The sequence below is a fragment of the Salvelinus fontinalis genome, unplaced genomic scaffold (assembly GCF_029448725.1).
Source record: "Salvelinus fontinalis isolate EN_2023a unplaced genomic scaffold, ASM2944872v1 scaffold_0090, whole genome shotgun sequence".
NCBI lineage: Eukaryota > Metazoa > Chordata > Actinopteri > Salmoniformes > Salmonidae > Salvelinus > Salvelinus fontinalis.
This window is the reverse complement of record NW_026600299.1, coordinates 419,839-446,452: the sequence shown is the minus strand read 5'-3', so window position 1 is coordinate 446,452 and position 26,614 is coordinate 419,839. Positions and strand designations below refer to the sequence as shown.

Sequence of the window (26,614 nt, the reverse complement as noted above, 5' to 3'; positions counted from 1 at the left end):
ACAAAAGTGAAAGTATAAGTCATTCTGGAGTGTCATATTTTCAAAGCGAGACAGAACAGATTTTCAGTGATTACAGCGTGATACTAAGGCAGAAGACATGATTTCATACAGCAACAATGGTGGATGCCTAACAAGGCCAGCCCAGTACAGCTTGGTCTGGATCGGCTCTGTTCGGCCCAGTAGTGTGAAAAGCCCTTTAGAGCCGCATAAATGAATGACAGGTGTAAGACAGACCCCCCCACACCAGAAATAAGCTGCACCCCATTTTTTCTATTGAATATTGATAAAAATCCATCTTGTAAATATATACTTGAATAGGCAAGTTTGAGGTGAAACACAGCTGACACCCCTCCCCCAATGCCCCCCCCCCCCCCCCCCCCCCCCCCCGCACACTACACATACACACAGACAACTCTCCCTTAACAGGCACAATGTCACATCCTCATACCACGTGTGGAATGTGTGTTAGTCACGAGCACGACAGTTCACAAAACTTGAGATTAGTTGGTTCAAAACTTTTTTCTGTGAAAACAGATACTGACATTAAACATTTAGTCTTATTTATCGTAAAAAATAGATGACATATTTTTCAGATACAGGAAGGGAACAGCTATACAGGAAGTTAATCTGTGTGTTCCTGTAATGGTGGTTTTCTTCTGTGTGATGAAGTTGTTGACAAATCAAAACTAGTGCTCCACTTCACGATGGCATGTCCCAAATGGCACTCTATTCCCTATATAGTGCACTACATTTGACCAGGGCCCATAACCCTATGACAGACACAGCAGTAGTTTAGTCTTCTCTCTATCTAAACCCTTATTTAAGGACGATTGCACCCCAAAGTTAAATAGCTAAATATCTTTATCAAATTGCACTAGTATCATCTTAATGCAGACACACTTGTCATTTGTGCCAATATGGCCACCATCCCTTACCACCCAATGAAAATACCCCCCTACCATCATCCCTACCTACACATCAATAGTCCTTCCCAACCTCACAACACAGTAGCTATAACGAGGGACAGGAGCTTTCCCTAACCATGTGACCGGATCAGTAAGAACTTAGGGCATAGACAACATTAATTAAAACCTGGAGTTTTTGTCCTGGGCAGATCACATGATCAGGGAAAATCTTCTGTCCTGCTTGCTACCAGGGGAATACTCCAGTCCCTAGCGAGGCATCTATTGAGAACCACTGATCTGGAATCAGCTCCAGGTCCTGCTCCAGTCTCTTGGCACAGTATGGTTGGTTGGCATTAAGATAATGGCGTTTCAGTCAGCTGACCCCAGAACAGATTGAGCCATGTTACGTGGCACAGAGTACGAATTATTCTAATGCTGGCCTCTAATACTGAGTCTCTGGCCTCTAATACTGAGTCTCTGGCCTCTAATACTGAGACTCTGGTCTCTAATACTGAGACTCTGGTCTCTAATACTGAGTCTCTGGTCTCTAATACTGAGTCTCTAGCCTCTAATGCTTTTCCACAGGGACACCGGTGTAAAGTCTGAGTCTTTAGGCCAAGCACTGGTGTAAAACCCTGTGGTGGAAATGTGACAGATCCAAATATGGTCTCTGCCTGCTTGGACAGTAGTTTCAACTCCTGAGTAGTTGCGGTTGGTGTCGGTTAGAGCTGATCTGGGAACATATTTAGCAGTAGGTAGGTAGCACCGTATGTTGAATGAATGGTTAGGAACGAGGAGGAGGTGTGGGTTCTGGCTCAGCAGATCCTGGATCAGATTCAGTAGCTCGTTGGATGACTGTGATGTAGAGGGTAAAGTCTACTGACATGTAGCGCACCAAGCAAGCACAACCAGAGCGGAAAACACATGATAGAGGTAGAGATGAATAGAAAGACATGGATAGAGAAAGATGTGGATACAAAGAGGGGTGAGAAAAACACACAGATCAAGATAGACAAAGAAAAGAGAGAGAAACAAAAGAAGGGAATATACACTGAGTGTACATAGGGCTGTGGCGGTCATCACATTTTGTCAGCTGGTGATTGTCATGCAAATAACTGCCGATCTCACGGTAATTGACCGCTAATTAGCATAAACATGTTTAGCATCTCCGGCTTCAATGCATAGCCTACAAGCCACTTCAATGCATAGCCTACAAGCCACTTCAATGCATAGCCTACAAGCCACTTCAATGCATAGCCTACAAGCCACTTCAATGCATAGCCTACAAGCCACTTCAATGCATAGCCTACAAGCCACTTCAATGCATAGCCTACAAGCCACTTCAATGCATAGCCTACAAGCCACTTCAATGCATAGCCTACAAGCCACTTCAATACATAGCCTACAAGCCACTTCAATGCATAGCCTACAAGCCACTTCAATGCATAGCCTACAAGCCACTTCAATGCATAGCCTACAAGCCACTTCAATGCATAGCCTACAAGCCACTTCAATGCATAGCCTACAAGCCACTTCAATGCATAGCCTACAAGCCACTTCAATGCATATCCTACAAGCCACTTCAATGCATAGCCTACAAGCCACTTCAATGCATAGCCTACAAGCCACTTCAATGCATAGCCTACAAGCCACTTCAATGCATAGCCTACAAGCCACTTCAATGCATAGCCTACAAGCCACTTCAATGCATAGCCTACAAGCCACTTCAATACATAGCCTACAAGCCACTTCAATGCATAGCCTACAAGCCACTTCAATGCATAGCCTACAAGCCACTTCAATACATAGCCTACAAGCCACTTCAATGCATAGCCTACAAGCCACTTCAATGCATAGCCTACAAGCCACTTCAATGCATAGCCTACAAGCCACTTCAATGCATAGCCTACAAGCCACTTCAATGCATAGCCTACAAGCCACTTCAATGCATAGCCTACAAGCCACTTCAATGCATAGCCTACAAGCCACTTCAATGCATAGCCTACAAGCCACTTCAATGCATAGCCTACAAGCCACTTCAATGCATAGCCTACAAGCCACTTCAATGCATAGCCTACAAGCCACTTCAATGCATAGCCTACAAGCCACTTCAATGCATAGCCTACAAGCCACTTCAATGCATAGCCTACAAGCCACTTCAATGCATAGCCTACAAGCCACTTCAATGCATAGCCTACAAGCCACTTCAATGCATAGCCTACAAGCCACTTCAATGCATAGCCTACAAGCCACTTCAATGCATAGCCTACAAGCCACTTCAATGCATAGCCTACAAGCCACTTCAATGCATAGCCTACAAGCCACTTCAATGCATAGCCTACAAGCCACTTCAATGCATAGCCTACAAGCCACTTCAATACATAGCCTACAAGCCACTTCAATGCATAGCCTACAAGCCACTTCAATGCATAGCCTACAAGCCACTTCAATGCATAGCCTACAAGCCACTTCAATGCATAGCCTACAAGCCACTTCAATGCATAGCCTACAAGCCACTTCAATGCATAGCCTACAAGCCACTTCAATGCATAGCCTACAAGCCACTTCAATGCATAGCCTACAAGCCACTTCAATGCATAGCCTACAAGCCACTTCAATGCATAGCCTACAAGCCACTTCAATGCATAGCCTACAAGCCACTTCAATGCATAGCCTACAAGCCACTGATGCGGACCTTTTGGAACATCTACATTTTAACAAGTCTAATAAATCCATCACTATAAATCTATTATTCATTTTAGGCAGGTCTAAAGAAACATTTTGATATGAAGAAAATGTAGCCTAGTTCAGAAGAACAGAATAACTGAATAATTCTCTGAGTTGTCCTTATGATAAGGCCCTGATCTGGCTATGCCATATGGCTGTGGGCTACATTAGTTCATTTAGCAGACTGGATTAGCTTTTAATTCCCGTGGAATTATTTTATATTATTTTACATGAAGAACAATACAATTGAACACAGCTAAATAAAATAGAAAGGATATTTTTCCCAAATGATTTCTGAGGGAGTGCGCACATACGGCTATTCTGTGTTGAGCGGTTAACAAAGGAACATGTATGCTTAATTGATTTATTTATGCAACTTTAGTTATTTATGCAACTTTAGTTGTGATACAAACGTTGGGCTATATGTTTAGATTTTTAATACATTCTAAGGCCGTATGATGCGACTAATGATGATTTGAAAAAAGTTGAATGAAAGACTTGCGCAGGCTGCTCACACTTCATCAGTCTCTCATTCACAATTTGACAAGCGCTTGATAATATTCTCACCCATTAGACTATTCTCAATTTAATCTGGCCTTTACATATAACCTATGAATATATGTGTTAATAAACATAAAAAACATGTCATCCGTAGGTTTCGTGAGGTTACGTTTTTAAAATGCCAAGTAGGGTACACCATTTAAAAGCGGATTAATTAACTTAATTAAGCAATAAATATAGCAGTAAGAGAAAGCTGGGATCTTCTTTTAAATAGTGTCCAGTCAAAACTGTTTTCACACGCGATTGCACAATGATGGCTTATAAGAAAAGGTTTCACTAGGCTCTGTAGGCTATGGACACTACAACCATGTTCCAGGGGTCTTGGGCTTAGAGGCTACGTTTGGAGTTATTTGGCCACTTTAGTTGTGATTACAAACCTTATCAAAACATATAGGCCTATGGGCTAGACCACACGATGCATGCCACTAGGATCTAATAAACCTTATCAAAACATATAGGCCTATGGGCTAGACCACACGATGCATGCCACTAGGATCTAATAAACCTTATCAAAACATATAGGCCTATGGGCTAGACCACACGATGCATGCCACTAGGATCTAATAAACCTTATCAAAACATATAGGCCTATGGGCTAGACCACACGATGCATGCCACTAGGATCTAATAAACCTTATCAAAACATATAGGCCTATGGGCTAGACCACACGATGCATGCCACTAGGATCTAATAAACCTTATCAAAACATATAGGCCTATGGGCTAGACCACACGATGCATGCCACTAGGATCTAATAAAAGTCCCCCAAAAAATGCATGTGCTGTTTCTTGCCTTAGATTGCACACACTGGGCATCATTCATAAGGGATAATATTGTCACCCATCAGACTATTCTCAATTTAATCTTGTCTTTACATATGCTAAATCATTTTTGTGTGAGATTAGTTTTGGTTTAGAATGGGCCATTATCATATACATGTCAGCCATATGCACTTGAATAGCAAACGGAAGGCACTTTTCCCGCGGTTCATTTTCATGCCAGCCAGGTAGGCTACTCCGATTGTAAAGCGAAGCAATATGCTTAATATTAGGAGAGTTGAGAAATAAATATAGTTAGCCTACAGATAGCTGATGGGATCCTCCTTTTTTTAATAGAGACAATCAAAAGTCGGAGTCTGCTAGGCGCACCGGTTTGCGTGTGTCAAGAACTGCATCGCTTCTGGGTTTTTCACGCTCAACAGTTTCCTGTGTGTATCAAGAATGGTCCACCACCCGAAGGACATCCAGTCAACTTGACACAACTATGGGAAGCATTTGGAGTCAACATGGGCCAGCATCCCTGTGGAACGCTTTCGACACCTTGTAGAATCCAGGTCCCCGACGAATTGAGGCTGTTCTGAGAGCAAAGGTGTTCTTAATGTTTTGTACACTGTGTACAGAGGAGTATAACCGTAAAGACAGAGAACAGAATGAGATGAATGAAGAAAAAGAAGGGTGTGAGTATGATAGTGAAGTGCTCCCTGAGTAGCGCACCCTAGCTGCAGGTCACATGGAGAGCGCCCGTGCCTTGGCGGCTGCCCCCTGTGCCCGCTGCACCGTGCCCTGGCACCCCTCTCTGCCCACCAGCTGGCCTCTCTCAAACAGACCCTCGTGGCTCGTCCCTCCTCTTCCTCCTCCTCTTCCTCCTCCCCCTCTTTCCGGACCTCCGTCAGCGAATGTCAGCATACCTGCAAAGGTCATGTTTAAGTTCAAGTTCAGGTTTATGTAATTAACTTAAACCTCTTAAGGATCCGCCCCTTTTTTCCAATTTTTGCCTAAAATGACATACCCAAATCTAACTGCCGGTAGCTCAGGACCTGAAGCAAGGATATGCATATTCTTGATACCATTTGAATGGAAAAACTTGGAAGTTTGTGTAAATTTGAAATCAATGTAAGAGAATATAACACATTAGATCCGGTAAAAGATAATACAAAGAAGAAAACATGTGTTTTTTTGTATTTGTTTTGTACAATCATATTTGAAAGGCCATATTGTATTATTCCAGGCCAGGCGCAATTTAGATTATGGCCACTAAATGGCAGCAGTGTATTTTCAAAGTTTTAGACTGAGTCAATGAACCATTGCATTTCTGTTCAAAATGTTGTAGATTAACAAGAATTTAAGCTTTCTGCCAATATCAGATATGTCTATGTCCTGGGAAATGTTCTTGTTATTTACAACCTCATGCTAATCGCATTAGCCTACGTTAGCTCCACCGATCCCGTAGAGGTTTTAAACCGGAACCTAACCTTACTGCTACACATTAAACCCCCCCTCTAAATATACAGAATCATTTAAAAAGACCCTGCTACAGATTCCTTTCACAAAGTGAGTTGTGTCATTTAACAGTGAGAGAGAGAGAGAATTAACTTGTTTAGTTCAAAGTTATAAGAGAAGTATAAAGAGAGTGTTGCTGAGATTCTACTGTTTACCGTATCCCTGCACACATCCACTCTTGAACTCTCCTTCGAACTTCATCCCGTCAAAACGACTGAAGACGCCTGCGCCTTGGAACTTCCCCTGAATGAACTCTCCTTCGTACCTGCAAGAGACACCCAGATGCACAAACAGTGGGGTGTGTTCATTAGGCACCAAACGGAAGAACACAGACGGAAACAGGGAGGAACTAACTGGGTTTGTCCAATAAGAAATGCTCAGGTCTGTGGACAATGCTGTCAACATTTACATTTGAGTCATTTAGCAGACCCTCTTATCGAGAGCGACTTAGGAGCAAGTCCCTTGCTCAAGGCCACATCGACAGATTTTTCACCTAGTCGGCTCAGGGAACCAGAGACCTTTTGGTTACTGGCCAAGCGATGTTAACCGCTAGGCTACCTCACAAAACATGGGCCTACGCTACATCAACAAACACCTGGATAACCCAAAGACATATGCAGTGATATTGTTTGTGGACTTTAGTTCAGCATTCAATAGCATCATCCCAGAACTGTTACAAGACATGTCCAGCTCCATCTGTGTGGGACACTGACTTCCTGTCCAACAACACGTGAAGCTGGGAAAACACCTTTCAGACTCTTTATCCCTCAGCCCTGGAGCGCCACAAGGACGTGTTCTCTCGCCTCTACTCACTCTACACCAATGACTGCACCTCCAACAGCGCATCTGTCAAACTTCTCAAATTTGCAGAAGACACAGCTCTGGTCGGTCTCATCATCGAAGGCGATGAGTCCATGTACCATGGAGAGGTCGACCGGCTAATGGCACGGTGCAGTCGCAATATCCTGGAACTCAACACAGACAAAACCGTGAAAATGGTGGTTGACTTTAGAAAACGCCCCCCACAATCTCTCCGCCTCTAGACTGATGGCTCAGCTGTTAGCACAGTTGAATGACTTAAATTCCTGGGCACCATCATCTCCCACATCCTCAAATGGGAGGACAGCATCACAGAGGTCGCCAAGAAGGCACAGCAGCAGATGTATGACTTGCGGCAGGTGAAAGAACTCCCAGTCAATCCTGAGCCGGTTTAATGCATTAATCGTCGAGTCCATCCTCACCTCTATCACCGTCTGGTTTGGGCCTGAATCTGCCCGCTGCAAGGGCAAACTGCAATGCATTGTCCGTTCTGCAGAGAGGGTCATCGGCTGCCACCTTCCCTCCATCGAGGTCCTGCTCGACTCCAGTGCAAGGAAGTGTGCAGGAAAGATCATTGCCGACTCCTCCCACCCGGTCACCCCCTCCTCCAAAACTGCCCCTCTGGCAGGCGGTTCAGGTCACTCATGACCAAAACTGCCCCTCTGGCAGGCGGTTCAGGTCACTCATGACCAAAACTGCCACCTGAAAAGTTTATTCCCCCGGGTTGTGGCCCTCAGCAACCAGCTACCTGGCCTATAGAGACTAAAGGACTATGGACTCGATGCTGCACACTGCATCAAGCCATCACTGAACTGTACTCTAAATAACTGCACTATACTGCATTGCACTCTGTTCATCTCTCTGAATATTGACATATTTATACTGATACTATACATTTGTACAACCACTGTGCATCAAACGTATACACACTGTGTATCAACCGTACATCCACTGTGTATCAATCGTTTACCCACTGTGTATTAACCGTATACCCACTGTGTATTAACCGTTTACCCACTGTGTATTAACCGTTTACCCACTGTGTATTAACCGTTTACCCACTGTGTATTAACCGTTTACCCACTGTGTATTAACCGTATACCCACTGTGTATTAACCGTTTACCCACTGTGTATTAACCGTTTACCCACTGTGTATTAACCGTTTACCCACTGTGTATTAACCGTTTACCCACTGTGTATTAACCGTTTACCCACTGTGTATTAACCGTTTACCCACTGTGTATTAACCGTTTACCCACTGTGTATTAACCGTACATCCACTGTGTATTAACCGTTTACCCACTGTGTATTAACCGTATACCCACTGTGTATTAACCGTTTACCCACTGTGTATTAACCGTTTACCCACTGTGTATTAACCGTTTACCCACTGTGTATTAACCGTACATCCACTGTGTATTAACCGTATACCCACTGTGTATTAACCGTATACCCACTGTGTATTAACCGTATACCCACTGTGTATTAACCGTTTACCCACTGTGTATCAACTGTAACCTTTGTTTTAACTCGGTTGTCTGTATTCTGTCTTTAAATGTTGTCTTTCACTAACAGCACCATATCACCAGGTAACAATCTGGCTATGTTGTCTTTCACTAGCAACACCATATCACCAGGTAACATTCTGACTATGTTGTCTTTCACTAGCAGCACCATATCACCAGGTAACATTCTGACTATGTTGTCTTTCACTAACAGCACCATATCACCAGGTAACATTCTGACTATATTGTCTTTCACTAGCAGCACCATATCACCAGGTAACATTCTGACTATGTTGTCTTTCACTAACAGCACCATATCACCAAGTAACATTCTGACTATGTTGTCTTTCACTAGCAGCACCATATCACCAGGTAACATTCTGACTATGTTGTCTTTCACCAGCAGCACCATATCACCAGGTAACATTCTGACTATGTTGTCTTTCACTAGCAGCACCATATCACCAAGTAACATTCTGACTATGTTGTCTTTCACTAGCAGCACCATATCACCAGGTAACATTCTGACTATGTTGTCTTTCACCAGCAGCACCATATCACCAGGTAACATTCTGACTATGTTGTATTTCACTAGCAGCACCATATCACCAGGTAACATTCTGGCTATGTTATCTTTCACCAGCAGCACCATATCACCAGGTAACATTCTGACTATGTTGTATTTCACTAGCAGCACCATATCACCAGGTAACATTCTGGCTATGTTATCTTTCACTAGCAGCACCATATCACCAGGTAACATTCTGACTATGTTGTCTTTCACTAGCAGCACCATATCACCAGGTAACATTCTGACTATGTTGCCTTTCACTAGCAGCACCATATCACCAGGTAACATTCTGACTATGTTGTCTTTCACTAGCAGCACCATATCACCAAGTAACATTCTGACTATGTTCACTTTCACTAGCAGCACCATATCACCAAGTAACATTCTGACTATGTTGTCTTTCACCAGCAGCACCATATCACCAAGTAACATTCTGACTATGTTGTCTTTCACTAGCAGCACCATATCACCAGGTAACATTCTGACTATGTTGTCTTTCACTAGCAGCACCATATCACCAAGTAACATTCTGACTATGTTCACTTTCACTAGCAGCACCATATCACCAAGTAACATTCTGACTATGTTGTCTTTCACCAGCAGCACCATATCACCAAGTAACATTCTGACTATGTTGTCTTTCACTAGCAGCACCATATCACCAGGTAACATTCTGACTATGTTGTATTTCACTAGCAGCACCATATCACCAGGTAACATTCTGACTATGTTGTCTTTCACTAGCAGCACCATATCACCAGGTAACATTCTGACTATGTTGTCTTTCACTAGCAGCACCATATCACCAGGTAACATTCTGGCTATGTTATCTTTCACTAGCAGCACCATATCACCAGGTAACATTCTGACTATGTTGTCTTTCACTAACAGCCCCATATCACCAGGTAACATTCTGACTATATTGTCTTTCACTAGCAGCACCATATCACCAGGTAACATTCTGACTATGTTGTCTTTCACCAGCAGCACCATATCACCAGGTAACATTCTGACTATGTTGTCTTTCACTAACAGCACCATATCACCAAGTAACATTCTGACTATGTTGTCTTTCACTAGCAGCACCATATCACCAGGTAACATTCTGACTATGTTGTCTTTCACCAGCAGCACCATATCACCAGGTAACATTCTGACTATGTTGTCTTTCACTAGCAGCACCATATCACCAAGTAACATTCTGACTATGTTGTCTTTCACTAGCAGCACCATATCACCAGGTAACATTCTGACTATGTTGTCTTTCACCAGCAGCACCATATCACCAGGTAACATTCTGACTATGTTGTATTTCACTAGCAGCACCATATCACCAGGTAACATTCTGGCTATGTTATCTTTCACCAGCAGCACCATATCACCAGGTAACATTCTGACTATGTTGTATTTCACTAGCAGCACCATATCACCAGGTAACATTCTGGCTATGTTGTCTTTCACTAGCAGCACCATATCACCAAGTAACATTCTGACTATGTTGTCTTTCACTAGCAGCACCATATCACCAGGTAACATTCTGACTATGTTGTCTTTCACCAGCAGCACCATATCACCAGGTAACATTCTGACTATGTTGTATTTCACTAGCAGCACCATATCACCAGGTAACATTCTGGCTATGTTATCTTTCACCAGCAGCACCATATCACCAGGTAACATTCTGACTATGTTGTATTTCACTAGCAGCACCATATCACCAGGTAACATTCTGGCTATGTTATCTTTCACTAGCAGCACCATATCACCAGGTAACATTCTGACTATGTTGTCTTTCACTAGCAGCACCATATCACCAGGTAACATTCTGACTATGTTGCCTTTCACTAGCAGCACCATATCACCAGGTAACATTCTGACTATGTTGTCTTTCACTAGCAGCACCATATCACCAAGTAACATTCTGACTATGTTCACTTTCACTAGCAGCACCATATCACCAAGTAACATTCTGACTATGTTGTCTTTCACCAGCAGCACCATATCACCAAGTAACATTCTGACTATGTTGTCTTTCACTAGCAGCACCATATCACCAGGTAACATTCTGACTATGTTGTCTTTCACTAGCAGCACCATATCACCAAGTAACATTCTGACTATGTTCACTTTCACTAGCAGCACCATATCACCAAGTAACATTCTGACTATGTTGTCTTTCACCAGCAGCACCATATCACCAAGTAACATTCTGACTATGTTGTCTTTCACTAGCAGCACCATATCACCAGGTAACATTCTGACTATGTTGTATTTCACTAGCAGCACCATATCACCAGGTAACATTCTGACTATGTTGTCTTTCACTAGCAGCACCATATCACCAGGTAACATTCTGACTATGTTGTCTTTCACTAGCAGCACCATATCACCAGGTAACATTCTGGCTATGTTATCTTTCACTAGCAGCACCATATCACCAGGTAACATTCTGACTATGTTGTCTTTCACTAACAGCCCCATATCACCAGGTAACATTCTGACTATATTGTCTTTCACTAGCAGCACCATATCACCAGGTAACATTCTGACTATGTTGTCTTTCACCAGCAGCACCATATCACCAGGTAACATTCTGACTATGTTGTCTTTCACTAACAGCACCATATCACCAAGTAACATTCTGACTATGTTGTCTTTCACTAGCAGCACCATATCACCAGGTAACATTCTGACTATGTTGTCTTTCACCAGCAGCACCATATCACCAGGTAACATTCTGACTATGTTGTCTTTCACTAGCAGCACCATATCACCAAGTAACATTCTGACTATGTTGTCTTTCACTAGCAGCACCATATCACCAGGTAACATTCTGACTATGTTGTCTTTCACCAGCAGCACCATATCACCAGGTAACATTCTGACTATGTTGTATTTCACTAGCAGCACCATATCACCAGGTAACATTCTGGCTATGTTATCTTTCACCAGCAGCACCATATCACCAGGTAACATTCTGACTATGTTGTATTTCACTAGCAGCACCATATCACCAGGTAACATTCTGGCTATGTTATCTTTCACTAGCAGCACCATATCACCAGGTAACATTCTGACTATGTTGTCTTTCACTAGCAGCACCATATCACCAGGTAACATTCTGACTATGTTGCCTTTCACTAGCAGCACCATATCACCAGGTAACATTCTGACTATGTTGTCTTTCACTAGCAGCACCATATCACCAAGTAACATTCTGACTATGTTCACTTTCACTAGCAGCACCATATCACCAAGTAACATTCTGACTATGTTGTCTTTCACTAGCAGCACCATATCACCAGGTAACATTCTGACTATGTTGTCTTTCACTAGCAGCACCATATCACCAGGTAACATTCTGGCTATGTTATCTTTCACTAGCAGCACCATATCACCAGGTAACATTCTGACTATGTTGTCTTTCACTAGCAGCACCATATCACCAGGTAACATTCTGACTATGTTGCCTTTCACTAGCAGCACCATATCACCAGGTAACATTCTGACTATGTTGTCTTTCACTAGCAGCACCATATCACCAGGTAACATTCTGACTATGTTGTCTTTCACTAGCAGCACCATATCACCAGGTAACATTCTGACTATGTTGTCTTTCACTAGCAGCACCATATCACCAGGTAACATTCTGACTATGTTGTCTTTCACTAGCAGCACCATATCACCAGGTAACATTCTGACTATGTTGTCTTTCACTAGCAGCACCATATCACCAAGTAACATTCTGACTATGTTGTCTTTCACTAGCAGCACCATATCACCAGGTAACATTCTGACTATGTTGTCTTTCACTAACAGCACCATATCACCAGGTAACATTCTGACTATGTTCACTTTCACTAACAGCACCATATCACCAGGTAACATTCTGACTATGTTCACTTTCACTAGCAGCACCATATCACCAGGTAACATTCTGATATTAGTTTTCTGTAGCAAAGCATTTAAAAGTGTTTTTCATTGCGTACCATAATGAATAGGACCCCAATGTCAAGGAGTTTTTTTCTGCACACTGATTGTGTTAAGTTTGTTTTGAGTGGATTCTCAAAAATGTATTTGTTAGGCAGTATGTCTGGTGCATAACTGTTGATTGAGCTATGCTGTCATATAATAGATATCATTCAGCTGAGAAATGTCACCAAGAAGTCTGGAACAAGAACAGAATGCTGTCAGAACACAGACAAATATAAGCAGAGAACCTTGACCTGAGGTGGGTGGAATCTTCACTGATGGACTGATCCATTCTCCTGTTCTCACAACCCAGGGCTGCTGCGTGCTCTGTGACACGGAATACAATACAGAGCAACAAAAAGTCCATTTGTGCTGCGATTCGTTTAACTTCAGCCGCGCAGTGCGTGCCGTTGCCGAGATCCTCGTTAAAGCTACTGACACTTCATTATCTCAATCAAGCTTTGCTCTCAAGGTGAAGGAGGTTCGTTATAATCACGTTGCAAGCAACATAAATTGCGCCCCAGATGACTTTGTGTGACATCTGAGTAGAGTTGGATCTTGAGAAAAGCGTCGCCTGTTGCTTCTAAAATCACAACACTAAGAGAACATCTGTTTGCAAAATCACATGGACGTGGTCAGGAATTCAAGCCTTTTCCAGTTAGAAGTAACAGAAATGAAGAAAATGATCAGGGGAGATATCTAATGCAACACTTTGCCTTCGCCCTACAACTCAGGGCCTCGGTCAAAAGAAAGGTGCTATAAGGGGCAACAGGGTGTCATTTTAGACACAGCCGGCGTGTTAGACATCAGACAGTTGTAATGTCATTAGCAGGGTCAAAGGTGAAATAGCAATGGTGAGACATTGTTACCTGGATCCATCAGGGAAGACCAGCATCCCAAAGCCGTTGAAGAGTCCGTTCTCGAACTGACCCGTGTAACACGTCCCATCACTTAACGTCAGCTGGCCTAGACCATGTCTCAGACCTGGGGGACAGACAAACCAGTTAGTTACTGGCCTAGACCATGTCTCAGACCTGGGGGACAGACAACCCAGTTAGTTACTGGCCTAGACCATATCTCAGACCTGGGGGACAGACAAACCAGTTAGTTACTGGCCTAGACCATGTCTCAGACCTGGGGGACAGACAAACCAGTTAGTTACTGGCCTAGACCATGTCTCAAACCTGGGGAACAGACAAACCAGTTAGTTACTGGCCTAGACCATGTCTCAGACCTGGGGGACAGACAAACCAGTTAGTTACTGGCCTAGACCATGTCTCAGACCTGGGGGACAGACAAACCAGTTAGTTACTGGCCTAGACCATGTCTCAAACCTGGGGGAGAGACAAACCAGTTAGTTACTGGCCTAGACCATGTCTCAGACCTGGAGGACAGACAAACCAGTTAGTGACTGGCCTAGACCATGTCTCAGACCTGGGGGACAGACAAACCAGTTAGTGACTGGCCTAGACCATGTCTCAGACCTGGGGGACAGACAAACCAGTTAGTTACTGGCCTAGACCATGTCTCAGACCTGGAGGACAGACAAACCAGTTAGTTACTGGCCTAGACCATGTCTCAGACCTGGGGGACAGACAAACCAGTTAGTTACTGGCCTAGACCATGTCTCAGACCTGGGGGACAGACAAACCAGTTAGTTACTGGCCTAGACCATGTCTCAGACCTGGGGGACAGACAAACCAGTTAGTTACTGGCCTAGACCATGTCTCAGACCTGGGGGACAGACAAACCAGTTAGTGACTGGCCTAGACCATGTCTCAGACCTGGGGGAGAGACAAACCAGTTAGTTACTGGCCTAGACCATGTCTCAGACCTGGGGGAGAGACAAACCAGTTAGTGACTGGCCTAGACCATGTCTCAGACCTGGGGGACAGACAAACCAGTTAGTTACTGGCCTAGACCATGTCTCAGACCTGGGGGACAGACAAACCAGTTAGTGACTGGCCTAGACCATGTCTCAGACCTGGGGGACAGACAAACTAGTTAGTTACTGGCCTAGACCATGTCTCAGACCTGGGGGACAGACAAACCAGTTAGTTACTGGCCTAGACCATGTCTCAGACCTGGGGGAGAGACAAACCAGTTAGTTACTGGCCTAGACCATGTCTCAGACCTGGGGGACAGACAAACCAGTTAGTTACTGGCCTAGACCATGTCTCAGACCTGGGGGAGAGACAAACCAGTTAGTGACTGGCCTAGACCATGTCTCAGACCTGGGGGACAGACAAACCAGTTAGTTACTAGCCTAGACCATGTCTCAGACCTGGGGGAGAGACAAACCAGCTAGTTACTGGCCTAGACCATGTCTCAGACCTGGGGACAGACAAACCAGTTAGTTACTGGCCTAGACCATGTCTCAGACCTGGGGGACAGACAAACCAGTTAGTTACTGGCCTAGACCATGTCTCAGACCTGGGGGAGAGACAAACCAGTTAGTTACTGGCCTAGACCATGTCTCAGACCTGGAGGACAGACAAACCAGTTAGTTACTGGCCTAGACCATGTCTCAGACCTGGGGGACAGACAAACCAGTTAGTTACTGGCCTAGACCATGTCTCAGACCTGGGGGACAGACAATACCAGTTTGTTAGTTAGTTACCAGTTAGTTAGTTACCAGTTAGTTAGTTAGTTACCAGTTAGCCAGGCCATCATTGTAAATAAGAATTTGTTCTTAATTATTTAACCTTTATTGAATAAATAAACACTCAATTGTTCCAAATACCTTACAACCGGAGTCAGGGTCTTTGTCAGTACGTAGAGCTTCAAAATAGTCTATCTAGCTGTCTGTCTATCTATCTATCTATCTATCTATCTATCTATCTATCTATCTATCTATCAATCTATCTATCTATCTATCTATCTATCTGTCTGTCTGTCTAGCTGTCTGACTAGCTGTCTATCTAGCTGTCTGACTAGCTGTCTGGCTAGCTGTCTGACTAGCTGTCTGACTAGCTGTCTATCTAGCTGTCTGTCTAGCTGTCTGACTAGCTGTCTGACTAGCTGTCTATCTATCTGTCTGTCTATCTGTCTGTCTATCTGTATATCTAGCGGTCTATATATCTGTCTAGCTGTCTGTCTATCTGTCTGTCTATCAATCTGTATATCTAGCTGTCTATATATCTGTCTAGCTGTCTGTCTGTCTATCTGTCTATCAATCTGTATATCTAGCTGTCTATGTATCTGTCTAGCTGTCTGTCTGTCTATCTATCTGTCTGTCTGTCTGTCTGTCTGTCTGTCTGTCTGTCTGTCTGTCTGTCTAGCGGTCTATATATCTGTCTAGCTGTCTGTCTATCTGTCTGTCTATCAATCTGTATATCTAGCTGTCTATATATCTGTCTAGCTGTCTGTCTATCTGTCTGTCTATCTGTCTGTCAATCTGTATATCTAGCTGTCTATATATCTGTCTAGCTGTCTATCTAGCTGTCTGTCTGTCTATCTGTTTATCAATCTGTATATCTAGCTGTCTATGTATCTGTCTAGCTGTCTGTCTATCTAGCTGTCTAGCTGTCTATCTATCTATCTATCTATCTATCTATCTATCTATCTATCTATCTGTCTAGCTGTCTGTCTGTCTAGCTGTCTGTCTGTCTGTCTAGCTGTCTGTCTGTCTGTCTGTCTGTCTATCTGTCTAGCTTGTCCTTGTTCTTTAGACTATACATGCAGCTTATTTAGAAGTTCCAGGCCTGTCTACTCAAACCCACATCACTTGTCATGGGGTGTTTGGGTCAGGAAAAAAATGTATTGCTTCAAATACAACTCTCAGGGCTTCCAAATGTTCTTGGAAGTTGAAAAGAGGCCGCCTGTCTTTCCTTGGTCCTTGTTAACTTCTAGACTGTTGTTTCTTTGGGAGTTCTAGGCATGTTCTATTCAAACACACATCTCAGGGTCTCTGTAACATGTGCAGTGAAAGAAAATGACACTTTTCGTGGGCAGTTGGATCGAAAGTAATTTAACAGTGAGGTAGGACTAAAACATTTTCTTGCTCTAAGACATACCAATCTCAGGGTCTCTGTATGTACTTGGAACTTAACAAACAGGCTGCCTTGTCACTACTAGCAAAGAATGTGAGTAAAAAAATGTAGCGAGTAAAAAAAAAAAAAAGTTTATATTGTAGATGTTTTGTCCTGTCAGTCTACGGAGATTTAACAAATACCCTCTAGGAGGCATTCAAGCCAAGTCTCAACACACTGTATTTTACACCTGTGTGTATTGTAGAATACAGCCTTCTCCCAGTTGTAGCCTACTGAATGAGGTCCACTGAATGAGGTCCACTGAATGAGGTCCACTGAATGAGGTCCACTGCATGGGATCCACTGAATGAGGTCCACTGCATGGGGTCCACTGAATGAAGTCCACTGAATGAGGTCCACTGAATGAGGTCCACTGAATGAAGTCCACTGAATGAGGTCCACTGAATGAGGTCCACTGAATGAGGTACACTGCATGGGGTCCACTGAATGAAGTCCACTGAATGAGGTCCACTGCATGGGGTCCACTGAATGAAGTCCACTGAATGAGGTCCACTGAATGAGGTCCACTGAATGAGGTCCACTGCATGGGGTCTACTGAATGAGGTCCACTGAATGAGGTCCACTGAATGGGGTCTACTGAATGAGGTCCACTGAATGAGGTCCACTGAATGAGGTCCACTGCATGGGGTCCACTGAATGAAGTTCACTGAATGAGGTCCACTGAATGAGGTCCACTGAATGAGGTCCACTGCATTGGGTCTACTGAATGAGGTCCACTGCATGGGGTCTACTGAATGAGGTCCACTGAATGAGGTCCACTGAATGAGGTCCACTGCATGGGGTCCACTGAATGAAGTCCACTGAATGAGGTCCACTGAATGAGGTCCACTGAATGAGGTCCACTGCATGGGGTCTACTGAATGAGGTCCACTGCATGGGGTCTACTGAATGAGGTCCACTGAATGAGGTCCACTGCATGGGGTCCACTGAATGAAGTCCACTGAATGAGGTCCACTGAATGAGGTCCACTGAATGAGGTCAGGTGAAATGTTCTGAGCTTCTCGTTGCTCAGTAGGTATTTGGGCAGCAATATGTTTGAACGTAAAGAAGTGGAGCACACAAGTGAACACAGTGGATTAGGATTTAGGAAGGGGGAGGTGAGATTGAGAGAGGGAGAGGGAGCAGAAGGGGAGGGAGAGGGGGGAGGTGCGGGTGAAAGAGGGAGAGGAAGGGGGAGGGTGGAGGGAGGTGAGGGTGAGTGAGTGAGGGAGATGAGGGTGGTTTTCTGCTGCCAGATACTAGTGTACTAAATTAATATTACACAGTATTAGGATTTAGGAAGGGGGTGAGGGTGAGAGAGGAGGGGTGAGAGGAGTGGAGGGAGGAGGGGTGAGAGAGGGGTGAGGGAGGAGGGGTGAGAGGAGTGGAGGGAGGAGGGGTGAGAGGAGTGGAGGGAGGAGAGGTTGAGAGGAGTGGAGGAGGAGGGGTGAGAGGAGTGGAGGGAGGAGGGGTGAGAGAGGGGTGAGGGAGGAGGGGTGAGAGGAGTGGAGGGAGGAGGGGTGAGAGGAGTGGAGGGAGGAGGGGTGAGAGGAGTGGAGGGAGGAGGGGTGAGAGGAGTGGAGGGAGGAGAGGTTGAGAGGAGTTGAGGGAGGAGGGGTGAGAGGAGTGGAAGGAGGAGGGGTGAGAGAGGCGTGAGGGGAGGGGTGAGAGAGGGAGAGGAAAGGGTGAGGGAGGGAGGGGATGGGATGAAAGAGCACAGGGCTGCCAGCTAGTGGTGTAGATTGACTAAATTAGATGTGCCATCTGTCACTATGACTACGCAAACCTCCTCTCTCTAATCTCAGTTCAGTTTGTTTTTTAATGAGATTTGGACGGCGAGGTAAAACTAGACGAAATACAGTCAAGAGCCTTCCGGAATCAAATCAAATTGTATTTGTCACATGCACCGAATACAACAGGTGTAGACCTTACAGAGATATGCTTACTTCTAAGCCCTTAATGTGTGTGTCTGTGTGTGTATCTGCACGTGCGTGTGTGTGTGTGAGGGCCGTATGGTGTTGACATGGGATTTGTGTCCCCCAAATCTCAGTCTGGAAGCCAGCCAAGTAAGAGGCGGTCGCTGAGATTTCACAAGGCTTCCTTCCACTGACTGAGGTCCACTGAATGTTGGTTAGATATTAGGTTTTGTTGTGGAATTGTTAGATATTACCTGTTAGATACTGCCTCGCTGTCGGATCTAGAAGCATAAGCATTTCGCTACACTCGCAATAACATCTGCTAACCATGTGTATGTGACCAATAACATCTGCTAACCATGTGTATGTGACCAATAACATCTGCTAACCATGTGTATGTGACCAATAACATCTGCTAACCTTGTGTATGTGACCAATAACATCTGCTAACCATGTGTATGTGACCAATAACATCTGCTAACCATGTGTATGTGACCAATAACATCTGCTAACCGTGTGTATGTAACCAATAACATCTGCTAACCATGTGTATGTGACCAATAACATCTGCTAACCATGTGTATGTGACCAATAACATCTGCTAGCCATGTGTATGTGACCAATAACATCTGCTAACCATGTGTATGTGACCAATAACATCTGCTAACCATGTGTATGTGACCAATAACATCTGCTAACCATGTGTATGTGACCAATCACATCTGCTAACCATGTGTATGTGACCAATAACATCTGCTAACCATGTGTATGTGACCAATAACATCGGCTAACCATGTGTATGTGACCAATGACATCTGCTAACCATGTGTATGTGACCAATAACATCTGCTAACCATGTGTATGTGACCATTAACATCTGCTAACCATGTGTATGTGACCAATAACATCTGCTAACCATGTGTATGTGACCAATAACATCTGCTAACCAATGTGTATGTGACCAATAACATCTGCTAACCATGTGTATGTGACCATTAACATCTGCTAACCATGTGTATGTGACCAATAACATCTGCTAACCATGTGTATGTAACCAATAACATCTGCTAGCCAAGTGTATGTGACCAATAACATCGGCTAACCATGTGTATGTGACCAATAACATCTGCTAACCATGTGTTTGTGACCAATAACATCTGCTAACCATGTGTATGTGACCATTAACATCTGCTAACCATGTGTATGTGACCATTAACATCTGCTAACCATGTGTATGTGACCAATCACATCTGCTAACCATGTGTATGTGACCAATAACATCGGCTAACCATGTGTATGTGACCAATAACATCTGCTAACCATGTGTATGTAACCAATACATTTCCATTTGATTTGTCAAGCCAGGACGTTAGTCGTCTTACACAGGGCAAGGGGGTTGAAATGGCAACAATTTAGAACTTAAAGAACATGAGAAAGTGTATTTCTATCCCATGTTTCTCTAACACACATGATCAAGGTCAAATTCCTGAACTGTCAAAAACATTCTGAACGAAAATAATGTATGGGAAATGACTTGACAGTTTGACAGAACTATTATCAATGCCACAAGTTGTTTCCAAGCAAGATATATACAACACACAAACATTTCCCCCCAGTATTACAACTCATTAATTTCCCCCAGTATTACAACTCATTAATTTCCCCTAGTATTACAACTCATTAATTTCCCCTAGTATTACAACTCATTAATTTCCCCTAGTATTACAACTCATTAATTTCCCCAAGTATTACAACTCATTAATTTCCCCTAGTATTACAACTCATTAATTTCCCCTAGTATTACAACTCATTAATTTCCCCTAGTATTACAACTCATTAATTTCCCCTAGTATTACAACTCATTAATTTCCCCTAGTATTACAACTCATTAATTTCCCCTAGTATTACAACTCATTAATTTCCCCTAGTATTACAACTAATTAATTTCCCCTAGTATTACAACTAATTAATTTTCCCTAGTATTACAACTCATTAATTTCCCCTAGTATTACAACTAATTCATTTTCCCCAGTATTACAACTCATTAATTTCCCCTAGTATTACAACTCATTAATTTCCCCTAGTATTACAACTAATTCATTTTCCCCAGTATTACAACTCATTAATTTCCCCTAGTATTACAACTCATTAATTTCCCCTAGTATTACAACTCATTAATTTCCCCTAGTATTACAACTCATTAATTTCCCCTAGTATTACAACTAATTAATTTCCCCTAGTATTACAACTAATTAATTTTCCCTAGTATTACAACTCATTAATTTCCCCTAGTATTACAACTAATTCATTTTCCCCAGTATTACAACTCATTAATTTCCCCTAGTATTACAACTAATTCATTTCCCCTAGTATTACAACTAATTAATTTCCCCCTACTATTACAACTAATTAATTTTAATTTCCCCTATTGTACAGAGTAATACGGATGGGGACACAGAGTCTCCTGACCCCTCCTGTCTCAGCCTCCAGTATTTATGCTGCAGTAGTTTATGTGTCGGGGGGCTAGGGTCAGTTTGTTATATCTGGAGTACTTCTCCTGTCTTATCCGGTGTCCTGTGTGAATTTAAGTATGCTCTCTCTAATTCTCTCTTTCTCTCTTTCTTTCTCTCTCTCTCTGTCCCCAGTCCACCTGGCCGTGCTGCTGCTCCAGTTTCAACTGATCTGCCTGCGGCTATGGAACCCTGATCTGTTCACCGGACGTGCTACCTGTCCCAGACCTGCTTTTTTCAGCTCTCTAGAGACCGCAGGAGCGGTAGAGATACTCTTAATGATCGGCTATGAAAAGCCAACTGACATTTACTCCTGAGGTGCTGACTTGCTGCACCCTCGACAACTACTGTGATTATTATTATTTGACCATGCTGGTCATTTATGAACATTTGAACATCTTGGGCATGTTCTGTTATAATCTCCACCCGGCACAGCCAGAAGAGGACTGGCCACCCCTCATAGCCTGGTTCCTTTCTAGGTTTCTTCCTAGGTTTTGGCCTTTCTAGAGTTTTTCCTAGCCACCGTGCTTCTACACCTACATTGCTTGCTGTTTGGGGTTTTAGGCTGGGTTTCTGTACAAGCACTTTGAGATATCAGCTGATGTAAGAAGGGCTGTATAAATAAATTTGATTTGATTTGATTAGCCTTACTAGTTTAGCTAAAGCAGTAGTGCTACTGGATCAAATAAAATCCAATTAAAATTGTACTTAAAGTGCATTAAAAATAGCAACACACTTAACATTAAAACAATACATTGAAAATAATTAAAAGCAAACAAGAAGCCGTAAAATGTGGAAAATAAAAAGTACACAGTCTAAAACAATAAAAGCACTAATTAAAGGCCAAGCTTCTGACCAGCTAATAGATTGTGTACACTACTGTACTTACAAGCTGCCCGTCTCTCATTTCGTCTAGTTTGATTCCAGAAATCAGTTCAGAGTTTCATCTGGTGAACGGTTATTTGCGTCGCGTCGTCGAGGCCAATCTTGTTGTTAGGTCACGGTTGCCACGGTTGCCATGCTAATTTTGCTTTAGCTGAATTTGTCGGCTTTTATATCAATCAATAGTCCTAGTGCACTGACCCCCCCACACACACACCCAAACACACACACACACACACACACACACACACACACACACACACACACACACACACACACACACACACACACACACACACACACACACACACACACACACACACACACACACATCTCTCTCAAAGTTGTCTTTCTTAGCTAATAAAAGACTTGAACGGTGGATGATAAAAGATGCTAAAAGATATGCCATCAGTCAGCCTGTCTCCTGTGTGTCCCACTTCAACCTGTTAGCTATACCTGTCAATACAAACAGATCAATCACCCTTACAACAAGGGAACTAAACAACACACCAGACACACCAAATGACCTCTGACCTCTCTGAAGCCACCATATGTTATCAGTTAAACAGAACGGTTTTCTAAAATAGCTCTAAACTTGTTCTCTAGTTATTATGGCATCCTTTATCTCTGGGGTTACCATGACGTCTCGTGTTTTTGTCAAACTGCAAATACTGGTTAAGTCAGTGTAGCGTTAATGTGGATATTACGCGGCTGTGTGTGTTTGTGTGTATTTGTTTGCTTGTGTATTTGTATGTGTGTTGTCACTATGACAGCAGATGGTATATAGTCTGTAGAGAATTGCCGGTGGATACGGATTCTGTTTTTGACCTAGAATTAGTACAGACGACACACCCTTCGGCTACAGCCTACCACTCCTCTCTGCTGTTTACTCAGAGGCAATCATCTGCACTGAGTTGAGACTTTTGATTCGTTTGAAACCTCCAGACACCTGAGGCTGCCACAGTGAGAAATACATCCAGAGGGGGAATGGAGCATGTAAAGTACCTGCTAACTTTACTTTCATGTCTGACGTGTATTGTTGGCAAACATAAATGTTGTATTTATACCGAGTAGAAGTAGAAACGCAACATGTAAAGTGTTCCATGTTTCATGAGCTGAAATAAAATATCCCAGAAATGTTCCATACGCACAAAAAGTTTATTTCTCTCAAAATGTGTTTACGTCCCTGTTAGTGAGCATTTCTCCTCTGCCAAGATATTCCATCCGCCTGACAGGTGTGGCATATCAAGAAGCTGATTAAATCACATGATCATTACACAGGTGCTGCTTGTGCTGGGGACAATAAAAGGCCACTCTAAAATGTGCCGTTTTGTCACACAACACAACACCATAGAGGTCTCAGGTTTTGAGGGAGCGTGCAATTGGCATGCTGACTTCAGGAATGTCCACTAGAGCTATTGCCAGAGGATTTAATGTTAATCCTTTTAGAGAATTTGGCATTACGTGTAACCGTGTAACCACGCCAGCCCAGGACCCCCACACCGGCTTCTTCACCTGCAGGATTGTCTGAGACCAGCTATAAGGAATAGAGGGATGAGCAAAGTGATAAAGGGATAGAGGGATGAGTAAAGTGATAAAGGGATAGAGGGATGAGTAAAGTGATAGAGGGATACGTAGAGTGATAGACGGATGAGTAAAGTGATATAGGGATGAGTAAAGAGATAAAGGGATGGGTAAAGTGATAAAGGGATAAAGGGATGAGTAAAGTGATATAGGGATGAGTAAAGTGATAAAGGGATGAGTAAAGTGATAAAGGGATGAGTAAAGTGATAAAAGGATGACTAAAGTGAGAGAGGGATGAGTAAAGTGAGAGAGGGAGAGAGGAATGAGTAAAGTGATAAAGGGATGAGTAAAGTGATAGAGGGATGAGTAAAGTGATAGAGGGATGAGTAAAGTGATAGAGGGATGAGTAAAGTGATAAAGGGATGAGTAAAGTGATAAACGGATGAGTAAAGTGATAAAAGGATGACTAAAGTGAGAGAGGGATGAGTAAAGTGAGAGAGGGATAGAGGAATGAGTAAAGTGATAAAGGGATAGAGGGATGAGTAAAGTGATAAAGGGATAGAGGGATGAGTAAAGTGATAAAGGGATGAGTAAAGTGATAAAGGGTTGAGTAAAGTGATAAAAGGATGACTAAAGTGAGAGAGGGATGAGTAAAGTGAGAGAGGGAGAGAGGAATGAGTAAAGTGATAAAGGGATGAGTAAAGTGATAGAGGGATGAGTAAAGTGATAGAGGGATGAGTAAAGTGATAGAGGGATAGAGGGATTTGTAAAGTGATAGAAGGATTAGTAAAGTGATAGAGGGATGAGTAAAGTGATAAAGGGATGAGTAAAGTGATAGGGGAAAGCGGGATGAGGAAAGTGAGAAAGGGATGAGTAAACTGATAGAGGGATGAGTAAAGTGATGAAGGGATGAGTAAAGTGATAGAGGGATAGAGGGATGAGTAAAGTGATAAAGGGATGAGTAAAGTGATAAAGGGATGAGTAAAGTGATAGAGGGATAGAGGGATGAGTAAAGTGATAAAGGGATGAGTAAAGTGATAAAGGGATGAGTAAAGTGATAAAGGGATGAGTAAACTGATAGAGGGATGACTAAAGTGATAAAGGGATGAGTAAACTAATAGAGGGATGAGTAAAGTGATAAAGGGATGAGTAAACTGATAGAGTGATGAGTAAAGTGATAAAGGGATGAGTAAAGTGATAGAGGGATAGAGGGATGAGTAAAGTGATAAAGGGATGAGTAAAGTGATAAAGGGATGAGTAAAGTGATAAAGGGATGACTAAAGTGATAAAGGGATGAGTAAACTAATAGAGGGATGAGTAAAGTGATAAAGGGATGAGTAAAGTGATAGAGGGATGAGTACAGTGATAAAGGGATGAGTAAAGTGATAGAGGGATAGAGGGATGAGTAAACTGATAAAGGGATGAGTAAAGTGATAAAGGGATGAGTAAAGTGATAAAGGGATGAGAAAAGTGATAGAGGGATTTGTAAAGTGATAGAGGGATTTGTAAAGTGATAAAGAGGATAGAGGGATTAGTAAAGTGATAAAGTGATAGAGGGATAGAGGGATGAGTAAACTGATAAAGGGATGAGTAAAGTGATAAAGGGATGAGAAAAGTGATAGAGGGATTAGTAAAGTGATAAAGTGATAAAGGGATAGAGGGATCTTGCCTTCCCTCCACTCCCCATGGTACTCTTCACCGTTGGAATAGGTGAAGGATCCTCTTGTCAGGGTCATATCACACAGGTCCTGTTGCACACACACACACACACACACACACACACACACACAATTATTACTGTGGTATGATACTATATACCATGATGGGTCATGATACTATATACCATGATGGGTTATGATACTATATACCATGACGGGTTATGATACTATATACCATGATGGGTTATGATACTATATACCATGATGGGTTATGATACTATATACCATGATGGGTCATGATACTATATACCATAGTACCATGATGGGTTATGATACTATATACCATGATGGGTAATAATACTATATACCATGATGGGTTATGATACTATATACCATGATGGGTTATGATACTATATACCATGATGGGTAATAATACTATATACCATGATGGGTTATGATACTATATACCATGATGGGTTATGATACTATATACCATGGTGGGTTATGATACTATATACCATGATGGGTTATGATACTATATACCATGATGGGTTATGATACTATATACCATGATGGGTAATAATACTATATACCATGATGGGTTATGATACTACATACCATGATGGGTTATGATACTATATACCATGATGGGTTATGATACTATATACTATGATGGGTTATGATACTATATACCATGATGGGTTATGATACTATATACCATGGTGGGTTATGATACTATATACCATGGTGGG

The 26,614-nt window shown here is 42.8% G+C and overlaps 1 protein-coding gene across 1 annotated transcript; it reads right to left on the bottom strand.

Moving 5' to 3' along the window:
- Positions 1–543: 543 nt before the first annotated feature.
- Positions 544–25,949, bottom strand: LOC129843028 (MORN repeat-containing protein 4-like). The gene is made up of 4 exons (XM_055911756.1): positions 25,874–25,949; positions 14,211–14,325; positions 6,629–6,738; positions 544–5,881 (listed from the first exon to the last, which is right to left on the bottom strand). The coding sequence occupies exons 1-4, from the start codon at positions 25,938–25,940 to the stop codon at positions 5,700–5,702; spliced, it is 474 nt and encodes a 157-aa protein (XP_055767731.1). The 5' UTR covers positions 25,941–25,949; the 3' UTR covers positions 544–5,699.
- Between the last annotated feature and the right edge of the window lie 665 nt (positions 25,950–26,614).